Source organism: Ascaphus truei, chromosome 1 (genome assembly GCF_040206685.1).
Source record: "Ascaphus truei isolate aAscTru1 chromosome 1, aAscTru1.hap1, whole genome shotgun sequence".
Taxonomy (NCBI): Eukaryota; Metazoa; Chordata; class Amphibia; order Anura; family Ascaphidae; genus Ascaphus; species Ascaphus truei.
This window is the reverse complement of record NC_134483.1, coordinates 548,365,789-548,379,898: the sequence shown is the minus strand read 5'-3', so window position 1 is coordinate 548,379,898 and position 14,110 is coordinate 548,365,789. Positions and strand designations below refer to the sequence as shown.

General features: G+C 48.7%; 1 protein-coding gene across 1 annotated transcript in view; it reads right to left on the bottom strand.

Moving 5' to 3' along the window:
* LOC142465969 (vomeronasal type-2 receptor 26-like) overlaps window positions 1–14,110 on the bottom strand; it is a 59,431-nt gene that overhangs the window by 29,208 nt on the left and 16,113 nt on the right. The window contains exon 3 of the mRNA XM_075570518.1: window positions 753–1,586. Within this exon, the coding sequence (XP_075426633.1) occupies window positions 753–1,586 (834 nt within the window). The remainder of the gene's footprint in view (window positions 1–752; window positions 1,587–14,110) is intronic.

Here is a 14,110-nt window from a genome sequence, read left to right as displayed (position 1 = left end):
CCAGGGACTGCCAGGGACCCCCACAGAAAATCCAATGGGCCATTAGTCTGTCTGCAGCATGATCCTAGCATGTACCTGGGTCTTGTTGGTGATTGCCCCAGATTTGTTTTAGAATAATCGTTGGCACTACAGTAGATGTGCAGGGGGTTTCCGGAGTAGAACCACGGACCCCCTGCTTCCCGAGATACTGGCCACGTTATGGGGTGCCGGTATCTCCTATGCATTGGATTCCCACGTCACGTCACCGGGACATTTAAATGCATAGGAGATACCAGCACTCCCTAACAGGGTCTGTATCTCGGGAAGCAGGGGGTCCCCGGACCTCCAACCAACGTGGTTCTGCTCCAGAGAACCCCAGCTCATCTACACTTGGAAGAAAATGTATACTAAAAATCATAAATTTCGGTTGAGATTTTCTCACGGAGAGGCGATCCTATCGCCGGCGGCAACTCGCCGGTTTTGGAAATTTTCCTGTGAGAGGTAATGAAGCTTTTCGGAATACTGTGATACCAACGCTCCAAAAAACGGCGATATAAATGGCCGGGCGATATTTATTTTTAACCTTTACGGCATAGGCCCCTGAGACTTAAAGCTACATACTTGATACTTTCATATAAAACAGACATTAAAGGAAGTTCAGCTCTTAGCTACTTGTTATGTTTAATAATGTTAATATTTTGAGTAAAGCAGAATGTGTCACAGGAGCGCAACCAAAGGGTTTGCTGGGAAGTGTCTGCAATTTTTATATTTACCTGCTGTTTGTATTCATAGTTTTGTTGATGCTTTTTAGCAGGATTCCTAGAGAAGGATAAGTGCATTTTGTGCAGAGCATGAACCATGGCATACACTGCCACGTACACATGGTAAGTGGTTCCAAATCTATGAGTATTGTACACATGATTGCCAGTATCAGTAAGACGTTCCTTCCCGGTGCAGTTGTAGAGATGGACATTGTAAACACTTTCAATGAGCCTGTTCCTATCTTGATTTGATGATAAACATTTCAAATACATTGTCCACATATGTTCAAGTAACTGGTCATGTGGGCGACTTACAGGGTTAACGTTCTCTAAGAAGTTCTTCATGCCTGGGATAATTTTCCTGGGATGTGTAAATGACAGACTGCCATTAAATGGTGTTATGGAGATATTGTTATTATCTCTGTGAAACGTCCAAGTAGCAGGAACAATAAGAGTCTTTTCGGTAATGGCGGCACACTCTTTTCCTACGGAATAAATACAGGACAAGGAAACTGCGCCACAAAGTACAACAACCTGGGAGGTTGAGGTTTGGAGAATTGCAGTGTTTCTAGCATTAAGCTCTCTTCTATTTGTGCTTTGGAGACGAGCTATCTTCAGGATGAACTCAATGCAGATGCCATGATTGGTGGCCTCTTTTTCCAGCTCCTGACTCTGTGTTTCTCCATCCTCATCATCCGATGCAATAATTCCAACCCAGGTCCAGCCAAAATGTCTCAGTAACTTGGAAATTGCTTTGTATTGGATCTGGTCATTTTGATGGGTTTGGAAAAAGGATGGGTAGAAAAGTTTGTTGCCTAGAAGATGGTCTGTTGCACCATAGCTGATCTAAAAAAAATTAAAATGCATCAGTAAGCAGAGATGCTAATAACCATCTCAGCTAGTTTGCAGTCACAGTCTATACAGCTGCATGTGCTTAATTTTAACAGTAAAGTAACTCTGAACTAAGAATTTTCTAAACTGGCATCAAGGCCAAAGACAAAGGTCTGGAGGAGGGGTGACCAACTCCAGTCCTTAAGGCAGGTCAGGTTACTCAGTTACTGCATTGACTGAATGGGGACAGTTGCTTGGTGGAAATGCATCCTCTCCCTTCTATCCATCACAGTCATTGCCTGGGCCACTGATTGAGCTACCTGTGCTAAAGCCGGAATATCCTTTAAACCTGACCTGGCTGGTGGCCCTTGAGGATGGAAGTCGGCCACCCCTGGTCTAGATACTGTAAAAGATACTACGCTCTAGCACACCTCATTCATTCATTCATTCATTCATTCATATACATAGGAGTAAAATGTAGCACCCATTGTAAATCTGGGCCAAATACTGTATTCCTGGCACAAGAACTGGTTTTATAACAATAAGAAGAAAAAGGAATGGAAACATGACAACAGTAACACATATTTAATAACAGTTTGTAGGACTTAGTGTGACGTGAGGGGGTAACCAGGCTCTTAATAAAGGTTAAGCCAATTTTTGGATGCCCCTGATCCAAAATAAGGGTTCAAGAAGAGTCAGCTATTGAGCCCATTAGCGTTATATGCATAACCTGTAATTTGCGGTAATAAATAATTGTTATCTTTTTGCCTTTTCAGGGATGCCAGCGAGCGGGTATTGCTAGGGCATGAGTTTCAAGGGGGGTTTTGAGGAGAAATTGTTGTCAGAATGTGCCTAGGTAGTTGGGGTCCAGAGTTGTCGCTTCCCCTAAAAATGTATCCAGGAATCATGCCTGATTCTCGTATATATGTAGGCACATTGTCCCGCAATATCTCCCCTTGAAAAGGTAACCGAGACTCACCACTAGGGTTCTTTTCTTCAGAACAGCTGTGACGGTGAGGGGGTAACCAGGCTCACTAATAAAGGTCAAGTCCACTTTGTTGCCCCTGATCCATGTTTTGGGGTCCAAGAGTGTTAGCTCTTGGCCTAACTGTTGTATATGTTCTGCCATGCATTGTATGTAAGATATGCGACAAGTGGATAGAAGGTTGAGGAGCGCTCAATGCCAGGTAGAATGTTAAATAACACCAAACCACCATCCAAGGAAAATGATGTCAGAATTAATAAGACGTGTAAGTAATATAGCCAGCAATTGTGGGTAAACTTCCCCTGAAGAAGGGTGGTGGGAAGCAAGAAAAAGCCCCCACCATCAATCTCATTGGGGGGTATCCCTGTAGAAAAAATAAAATAATTACTCACAATTCCTGGTGTGGCTGGATGGATATGCTGCTTCCAAATGAAGTCCTTAGACTGCTTCTGACGTCTTGGTTGCTCGCACTTGCGCGGTTGCACATGCCCGGACGTCATGACATCATGACGCATGTTCTTTCGGCGTGAACGGGTAACAGGTAAGAAGGGTATTTATAAGGACTGGTTTTCATTGTATGCTTATCCTTGATAAAGAACGCTAACACGTTCGAAACGTGTTGGATTTTAATGTCTTGATGACTCAATAAATGTATACTTTTGTTACCTGGATCCTCTCTTTGCTCCTACCGGATTGTGCGCTCCTTATATCATCTGCATACCATATACTTCATTTGGAAGCAGTTAGAAAACAGAGATTAGGTAGCGCTAACTAGAAAGATAAAACAATTAATATTGTGCAACCTTAAAGGGGATAATAGTCCACATATAAGGGGCTGCCTCAAATACAATTTCTGACCCCCTGGTCAGGATGATAGCATAGAAAAAAGGATATGTATAACAAGGCGCCTGTAGTTAAAAGGATATATATCCAACCAGTAGGATAGCCAGGGATAGGCTCCAGACGTAGTGATGTGCTTAAAATAAGAGAAAAACACAATACATAGCGTGATACTGTTTGACAAAAAAGGGGGGGGACTACATGCAAACACACAGATATATAACTAATAAGTATCAGCTGAGATACCAGGTGATTGTAAATTTAAAACTCTTAATATACATATAATGATATACAGGACATATAGAAAATAAAAAACTGGGTAAAAGGACAATGAAATGCCGATTGGACACACTGCCGCAATGGGTGAACTGCCCACTCACCGGACGGCAGATGTAAACAGGCGGTGGATAAATCTGAGAGTATCCCCCCTCTGCTGCTCAGACAGCTACTGCAACCGATCCGGTCCGTAGATAGAGCATTGCACACGCCCGCCGGCGTGTGTCAGTGGAGCTTCTCTCAGCTGGCGGTGCAGGATGTGCAAATGGCTTCAGAACGGCTACAGCAGATTCGCCTGGTGTATGAGAATAAACGTCTGCCTGAAACAGCAGATTCGTCACCAGATCCGTTCGGGAAGAGGGAAAGCACCCCAGTGCGACAGTGGGAGTCCAAAAATGCCACCCTACGCGTTTCGAAAGCGTGCTGCTTTCTTCCTCAGGGGTTCTGTCATTGTGTCCATAATTGTCCGTTATATACGAGTCCATAATTAATCCTAATTCACCTGGCAAGTGTTGCACATGCGCAATGGGCTCTCAGTATAGTTAGTGTTTGTGCTCTGATTAGAGGCACATGCGCTGTGTGCAATTGGATATTCAAATGGTATGTTACTACATAGTAACTCTCAGCTGAAACAAATAAACACTCTACAACATACTCACATAAAAACAAACAAAAAAAACAAATTGAAAATAAAAGTGATATTTATATCACAATATGGGCCATATGAGGATAAGCCTATAAAAATATGTGTTACATAAACTTATTAAATTATTATATATTATTAATGTGTAAAAAAAACTATATGTGTGCAATATAAATATACGCTAAGAAGGTGAAAATATATGTGTTAAATGTACCAAGTCTTTATAATGGTGCTCATCCATTGAACTTATACTCCTTTACAACAATGTGTAAACAAATGTAAAATATATAGAAAACACCTACAGTGAATATTTAAACTTATTAGTGGTTATACCATACCTCAAAACTTGTGTGTAAATAAGACATACATGACATAATAAACTCAATAAACATTTACATAATATAACGAAATATGCATATTTAAAAAGCAGATAATATCTATCTTTGCACAGAGAACCAGATAACAGTTAATACCTTTATTTATGCACCTAACTTCGATGCAATTTTTGCATGATAGGCCCTATGAGTCATATATATTGGTTATTACAAACCTGGTCATGCAAGAATTTTAAGAGCAAAATGGATACAGTACATCAAATATTAGTGTAACGGGTGTTCCCTATGACTACCGGCGCTACTACTTGCTGTACAACCTGTGTGGCTCTCAGGAGCCTAAGCCTCCGCTTGGGGAACCTGGGGTACATCTTTATCATACATCTCTTGGTGCAACGCCTCCACCTGGGAGGGATCCCAACGGAGTGGGAGGAGGCCCTCACAGGAAACAACCACACAACACTACCGAATATAAAACAGGACAGGCTTTACTACATGGAAACACACATATCACGTAACAGCACAACATCAAAGCAACATAACAGCATCATGCGCCACGGCGGGCGCTAACCACACTAGGCGTCACAGCGGACGCTACCACCTCTAGGCGTCACGGCGGACGCTATCACCTCTAGGCGTCACGGCGGACGCTAACCACCTCTAGGCGTCACGGCGGACGCTAACCACCCACAATGTGACCCCACCCTGTGTCCAGTAACCCCCACCCAAATGTCTCGTGTTCTCGAAGTCAAATACCACTGTACATGTGTGTGTGTGACTGCGCAGCCACTATGTTTGGTGATAGGCCTGGTTGGTGCACGTGAGTTGCAGGTTACCTGCCCGGGCTCCAGCCACGGGTACCGCGATAATAATCCACACGATCCGACGGGGTCCTCCACACCGCGTGGGTTGAAAGTCCAGCGCAAACAATGTCACTCCTTGTCGCAGGGTCTTGGGTGGTGTTCTGAGCCCAGAACCCACCTCACAGGGCCGCACGGCTTCAACACTGTGTCCCTGTCTATTCAACCAATAAATGGGGCAGTGTCCCTATCTAGGGCCTGTCCCTAAGCTCCACAAGCTAATAGATGACTCAGGACCTAACTGGGACCTTGGGGGCTGCTGGCCTAATGCAGAGGGTCACTCACCCCTGCATCTACCTCCTACCCCTAGCTGGTCCGGATCCTGAGTGAGTGCGTGGCTGCAAAACCCCGCGAAATGTATCTCCTTGCTAGCAGGGGAATCTGGCCTTCTGATTGGCTCCCTGGCGTCAGGTGTCTCTGCCCCTATGCACCCTGGGGGCTGGCCGTCTATTCTCGCGCATGCGCGAGCTATCTGGAACCTCCCGCGCTAGCTGACCTCCTGCGCATGCGCGAGCTACCTGTCATGGCGGCGCCCTGCTCCGCTAACCGCCGGGCCGGTGGCAACGCGATCGCGGCCTAGCGACGGCCCGATCGCGTCCCCGGCAACCGGCCTGCTCGCCGCTCGCGTCCCCGGCAACCGCCCGATCCGCTTCCCTAACAACCGGCCGCAACACAACCACGCGCGCAACGGGGAAGGAGGGGGTGAGTGCGCGAGGGGGACAAAGGAGGGGGACCTGGCTACATCCTCCCCCTGGTGAAAACTCCAACGTCCTCGCTTGAACCACATAACCTTCCAACAGTGTACAAAATTATATAATAAAAATGCAGTGTTAAAGTACAACATAACGATTACTCTACACGAGATTGTACAGTTCAACAAACATATTGATAACTGAGGCTAGCTTGGCTTTAGCTTGCTGCTGAGACTCATAGTGAGGTGCCCCTAAAGAATCATAAGCCACTCTAGTGGGAGGGCGTCTCACTCTCTGACTCCTGCGAGTCTCAGTCTCCATTTCTTCCTCTTGAGACAGACCATCGTAGGCTTGAGGCCTAGACTCTCTGGCAGAGGGTGAACCAGTTTGGGGAAAGTCTCTTTGCAACTGAACATTGTCTCTTTGAGGCACAAAACTCGGAGTGGTAGGATCTAATGATTGATTACTTGGTGGAAATTCTGATGAAGGTACCTTGTCAGCCGGCCCCTTACTTGTTGCTCCTTCGGGAGGTGCCCACCAGTCTCTGTTGGATGTTCCCTCCAAAGGATCCTGAATTGTCTCATCTGTGGGCCCTGGATTCTCAATAGACTCTTCAGGCTCACTGTCGTTCATTACGGTTTCTGGTTCGGGTTCACTTTCTCCCAGTTGGGAGATAGGTAACAAGTGGTTTCGGTGCCAGACTTTTACTTTGCCATTCGCATCACGTATGCGATAAACAGGGAGGCCCGGCATTTGGGACTCTACTTGAAAAGGCCCCTCCCTCCAGCGATCAGCTAACTTGTGCTTGCCTGGAATCCCTAAGTTGCGTAGGAGAACTGCGTCTCCTGGTTGGAGCGCTCTATAGCGTACTTTGTGGTCGTACCGTCTTTTATTATTGGCATTCAGTCGAGCGGTGGCTCTTTCAGCTAACTGATAGGCACGGTGCAGACTGTCCTGGAGTCTCTGCACATATCGATAATGAGCCATGTTGGGTATCCCGTCGGTAGATACCCGTAGGCGAATGTCAATTGGCAGTCTGGCTTCTCTCCCGAACATCATGAAGTAGGGGGTGTATCCGGTGGACTCGTGCCTAGTGCAATTGTAGGCATGCACCAAGGCCTCAACATGTTTACTCCATTCTCCTTTTTGGGAATTTTTCAGAGTGCCTAGCATGTCCAGCAATGTCCGATTAAATCTTTCAGGGAGCGCATCTCCCTCTGGGTGGTAGGGAGTAGTCCTGGACTTTTGAATGTTCAACAGTGTTAGCAACTCTTTGATCAGCTTGCTCTCAAAATCCCGTCCCTGGTCAGAGTGCATCCTGCTGGGCAGACCATAATGCACAAAATACTTCTCCCACAGCACTTTAGCCACTGTGGTAGCCTTCTGGTCCTTCGTGGGGAAGGCTTGAGCGTATCGAGTGTAGTGATCTGTCACTACTAGCACATTTCCTATACCCTTTGAATCTGGCTCTATGCACAAAAAGTCCATACAAACTAAATCCATAGGCCCAGCACTTTTGAGATGGCCCATTGGAGCAGCACGGGTGGGAAGGGTCTTCCTATGAATGCACCGTAGACATTTTCTGCAGTGTTGTTCAATTGACTCCCGCATTCTAGGCCAGAAGAACCGGTCTCGCACTAAACCCAAGGTCTTATCCACCCCCAAATGTCCATGATCATCATGTAGTGATCTTAAAACGAGACCTTGCATACGCCGAGGTAGAAATAGTTGTCGACGGTCAGGATGATTGTGGAATTGAACAACCCTATAGAGTAGGCCGTTATCCATCTCAAACTTATCCCATTCTCTCATGAGAAGACCCACATCCTCGCGAGGAGCCCGTTTCACCAGTGCAGAGTCATTTTTGCGTAGGGCCTCTCGGACAGCCTTAGCCGCAGGATCATGTGTCTGTGCTAGTACCAGTTCCTTCACCGTGAAGATGACATCTTGTGTTAGACCCATGCCATCAGGGTGGCAGTAAGCTTCTGGAAGGGCTTGAGGTCGACACCCTAAAGAATCCACTACTCGTAGCTCGGAGAATGCCACTCGGTCGTTCACAATAGCAGCAGTGGAACACATAGCTCTCATTCCTGGTCCTGGAATTTCTTCCCAAGGGCCATCGTCGGCGGTCTCGCCCAGTCCCGATCTCCTAGATAGAGCATCGGCTCCTATATTGAGAGGTCCAGGCTTATATTTCATAGAAAACTGGTAATTGGCGAGGGTGGCCAACCATCTGTGACCGGTCGCATCTAATTTGGCCGTGGTTTGTACATAGGTCAGCGGATTGTTGTCTGTTCGGACCTCGAAGGTGACCCCATATAGGTAATCATGTAGTTTGTCAGATATGGCCCATTTGAGGGCGAGGAACTCCAATTTGTGAACTGGATAATTCTTTTCACTGGGAGTCAAACTTCTACTGGCATATGCCACAGGACGAAGCCCAGTGGGGTACTTCTGGTGTAGTACAGCTCCCAATCCGTTGAGGCTGGCATCCACGTGCAGAATGTAAGGCTTCTCCGGGTCAGCATATGCTAGAACGGGAGCCTCTGTTAAACTATTCTTCAGCCTCTTAAATGCTTCCTCACAAGCCGGCGTCCACCGATCCCCGAAGGGGGTCCTTGGGGGGGTCCTCTTCTGCTTGGGTTCCTCTGGATAGACCTTCAGCAGATCATTCAGCACAGCTGCCTTCTTGGAGTATCCATCCACGAATCTTCTATAATATCCACAGAACCCGAGAAATGACCTTAGCTCCATCACATTCTCGGGTCTTGGCCAATTCACCACCGCCTCCACCTTGGCCGGGTCGGTGGCCACTCCGTCTGCGGACACGATATGACCCACATAAGTGACCGATGTCCGACAGAAGCGGCACTTATCCAATGAGAGCTTCAGGCCTTCTTTCCCTAAGCGATCCAATACTTTCATCAGCCTAGTCTCGTGTTCTTCAAGGGTGGCTCCGAATACAATTATGTCGTCTAGATAGACCAAACACTCACGCGGACACATATCTCCAATCGTCTTTTCCATGAGCCGTTGGAAAGTGGCTGGAGCGCCACAGATACCTTGGGGCATCCGAGTGAACTGATAAAATCCCAGGGGACAGACGAACGCCGTCTTTTCTTGATCAGTAGGGCTCATCGGAACCTGGTAATACCCAGATCGAAGGTCCAACACGCTAAACCACTGGCTTCCGGACAGTGCGCTGAGAATCTCCTCTATTCGGGGTAGCGTGTATTGGTCAGGCACAGTACGTCTGTTCAATGTTCTGTAGTCCACGCACAATCGAACAGACCCATTCTTCTTTCGTACCACCACAATCGGTGAGGCATAGGGACTCCGAGATCCGGTCACTATGCCGGCCGTTTCCATCTCGTTCAGGGCACCCCGCACATCCTCCACATCTCTGGGAGCTAAGCGGCGCGACCTTTCCCTAAATGGCGTGTCATCATTCAGACGAATCGTGTGCTGAGCGCTTCTGCTGCATCCCACGTCCATCTCACTAGTAGAGAACACATCTCGTCTCTCTCTCAACTGAGCACATAGCTTCTCTTTCCATGCTTCTTCCAGGGGAGACTCTCCGAAGTCGAATTGTAGTGCCTCGGCCTCTTCTCCCACACGGGCAGTGTGAACGGTCACTGGGTCGTCTACAGGATCCACAGGATAAATTCTACCCAACCTTTGTCCTACTTCTAGCGGCACGGTATGGAGAGACATGTTCTGGATAGACACAGTAATCTTCCTGGGGACGGTAGATGGCCAATCCCGTACTTCAGGTATCATTCGGTATCCCCACTGACTCTCAGACTCGGGAAGGGTCTCTAGCGAGAAGTATCGGTCGTGTTCGTGCCGACTGGGGTACGTGATCAGCGCTGTCACGTGCCTCACTCCCCCTGGTGGAATCTGCAATAACCCTCGCTCTTGGTTAAAGATTTCACCATACTCTTCCTCATACGCCACCCTATAGCATTCTTCCCGCAGGCCAGGGGCTATATTCAGGGATGACAACGGTAGCTCGCCGGCTTCTTGTAGGAATGAGCGAATCACCGACCTCACAATATCGGCATTCGTGCCTAGTATGATGGGGGCACTGGGATGTTCTCGAGCCTCTGGACAGACCAAAGCTTCCACCAGCATGGGATGCGACTTGTTAGTGTTCAACTGCAAGATATCCAGCTTGACCGCCACTATTCCGTCTATGGGATAATCATCTTTACTCAGTCCCCATAACTTCATCTTTTCGGCTGACTGCAAGGGAAGATGGCTGAGGTGCTGGTCGTAGAATGGACGGTAGATGATGGTCACTTGTGATCCAGTGTCCAGAAGTGCTGAAGAGTATATCCCCTCCACGACGACTCTTATTACAGCGGTGGGCCCTACTCGGCAGTAAGCATCGGCCGGGGGCGGCTCCTCCGTGGAAGGCCTCCCCGACTCCTCGGCAACATCCTCGGGTACGGTTGATAGGGACGAGCTTGCCTTCCGCACGGTCACGGTGTAGGTCTGGGCCTTAGTGGGGTTTGAACAGTTCCTTGCAACATGGCCCTGCTCGCCACAGTTAAAGCAACGGAAGTCTGGGCGGGGACCCGGACCGTCAAGTGACCTGGGAGCGGACCTAGGCACCTCCGGGGTGGCCGTATCCTTACCGCTCTTGCTTCCCTTTGCTTTGGGCACTGTTGCTTCCTTGCTCTCATCCTTGCGAGGGTCTTTGGCCTTCTTGGGCGTATGCAACCTAGTATAGGCCTCATGACCCTTCACCTCATCCAGTAGGTCTTCTAGAGTAGGGGGGTCCCCCTTTTGTAGCGTGCATCTGATCATTACCACGATATGGTGCGTGGGTATGGCTCCCCGCAGGAATTGAGTGCGCCTATACTCATTTACTTCTGAGGCCTTGATGACTTGGCGGGAACGTAGCTCCCACAAGAGCAATTGGATCCGTTGTATGAACTCGGATAGGTCTTCCCCCTCTTTCTGGCGGAGATTGTAATACTTAGTCCATAACTCGCTCACATCATCTTCCTTACCATATGCCCGGTTAAGCGACTCCATCATCTGATGTGCGGTAACCTCAGTATGCTGATCTTTATACATCTTGATGGTAGTGGACGCAGGCGGGCGCAGGCACTCCATGATTCGTTGTCTTTTCACCTCATCAGGACAGGTCCACTCTTCCAGTACCTGTGAAGCATATTCCTTCCAAACATCAAAAGCCTCTTCACCAGTGGGAGTAGGGTTTATCCCTGAAAAGAGCTTTAACTTGCGATATGGCTGAGGGGAAGGGGATTCGTGCTTGGGCCTACCCAGTTGTTGGATGGCCTGGGCTAGTAATTGGATTTCTCCCATTCTACTGGGGCTGGAGCTCCGTCTGCTTGAGCGACAATTAGCACAGGATAATACACTGGCCTCATCCCCGCATACACTTTCTGGTGGGGACAGGGACATGCGCATACTAGTCTCTAGCAGGTCGGTTCTGGGGCTACAGGGTTCGGGTTTTACCGTCATTTCAGGATATATAACCGGACACCCTGAGCTGAGGGCCCCGTGGAAACGCAAGTTGGATGGGCCTTGCTGTGGCGACAATTCACATCCCCCAGTGATTAGTACGGTGCACCATGACCCGTCGGGGTCGGAGCGGCGACCCAAGATTCTGGCATCTTCTAAGCCTGGGTACTGCATTAGGATTAAACATAGTTCATAGGATGAGGCATTGGCGGGAACTTGTCCTACAGCAAGGGTTTGTGAGGGCGGGACTTGCCTTTTTACCGCCCACGTGTACACCTCTTGGCGGGAAGGTAACGTGTAACCTAACGACATTTTTACTGAGTTCGGGCACCCCAGGTCTGAATCTCAGCAGCGCCTCCAAATGTAACGGGTGTTCCCTATGACTACCGGCGCTACTACTTGCTGTACAACCTGTGTGGCTCTCAGGAGCCTAAGCCTCCGCTTGGGGAACCTGGGGTACATCTTTATCATACATCTCTTGGTGCAACGCCTCCACCTGGGAGGGATCCCAACGGAGTGGGAGGAGGCCCTCACAGGAAACAACCACACAACACTACCGAATATAAAACAGGACAGGCTTTACTACATGGAAACACACATATCACGTAACAGCACAACATCAAAGCAACATAACAGCATCATGCGCCACGGCGGGCGCTAACCACACTAGGCGTCACAGCGGACGCTACCACCTCTAGGCGTCACGGCGGACGCTATCACCTCTAGGCGTCACGGCGGACGCTAACCACCTCTAGGCGTCACGGCGGACGCTAACCACCCACAATGTGACCCCACCCTGTGTCCAGTAACCCCCACCCAAATGTCTCGTGTTCTCGAAGTCAAATACCACTGTACATGTGTGTGTGTGACTGCGCAGCCACTATGTTTGGTGATAGGCCTGGTTGGTGCACGTGAGTTGCAGGTTACCTGCCCGGGCTCCAGCCACGGGTACCGCGATAATAATCCACACGATCCGACGGGGTCCTCCACACCGCGTGGGTTGAAAGTCCAGCGCAAACAATGTCACTCCTTGTCGCAGGGTCTTGGGTGGTGTTCTGAGCCCAGAACCCACCTCACAGGGCCGCACGGCTTCAACACTGTGTCCCTGTCTATTCAACCAATAAATGGGGCAGTGTCCCTATCTAGGGCCTGTCCCTAAGCTCCACAAGCTAATAGATGACTCAGGACCTAACTGGGACCTTGGGGGCTGCTGGCCTAATGCAGAGGGTCACTCACCCCTGCATCTACCTCCTACCCCTAGCTGGTCCGGATCCTGAGTGAGTGCGTGGCTGCAAAACCCCGCGAAATGTATCTCCTTGCTAGCAGGGGAATCTGGCCTTCTGATTGGCTCCCTGGCGTCAGGTGTCTCTGCCCCTATGCACCCTGGGGGCTGGCCGTCTATTCTCGCGCATGCGCGAGCTATCTGGAACCTCCCGCGCTAGCTGACCTCCTGCGCATGCGCGAGCTACCTGTCATGGCGGCGCCCTGCTCCGCTAACCGCCGGGCCGGTGGCAACGCGATCGCGGCCTAGCGACGGCCCGATCGCGTCCCCGGCAACCGGCCTGCTCGCCGCTCGCGTCCCCGGCAACCGCCCGATCCGCTTCCCTAACAACCGGCCGCAACACAACCACGCGCGCAACGGGGAAGGAGGGGGTGAGTGCGCGAGGGGGACAAAGGAGGGGGACCTGGCTACATTAGTTTACCAGAAAAGCTTTTAAATCGAAGTCAACGTTGAGGCCCAGTGGGGATAGAGTGCGAAGTTCATAGATCCAAAAGGATTCTCTCCTCCCCAGTAGGCTCACAACGTTTCCTCCTCTCCAGTTAGGTGTAACATTTTCTATCACCAAACACTTTAGTCCTGTTGGATTTTGACCATGCAAGAAAATGATTTGATACGTTATGCGTAGTTAGCCCTCTTTTTATGTTGTACACATGTTCATATAAGCGTCACTTGACCGATCTAATGGTCATGCCCACATACTGCAGACCGCAGGGACATTCAAGTAGATAAATTACGTATGTGCTTTTACATGTGATATGATTTTTAATATTATAATTTTTTGAGGTGTTGTTTGATGTGAAATTGTTTTTTTTTACACTATATTTGCACGCAGTACACCTATTACATGGAAAATATCCTTTATGTGTGATGGTATTGCTTGGAATACTTTGCAATGGGGGACAGCTCGGAGCCAGCTTCTGTCCTATATTTGGTGCTCCAGTAAATACAATCTGGGGATGTTCTGGCAATATACCCTCAAGTTCTTTATTTTTTTTAAGAATAGGCCAATATTTCCTAAAAATTCTTCGTATATTGGGTGCCATTTGGTTGTATTGCGTTACAAAAGCTAAATTCACAGGTTTTGTAGTGTTCTTATTCTTATATTTCAGGAGACTTGACCTCTCCATTGTTGC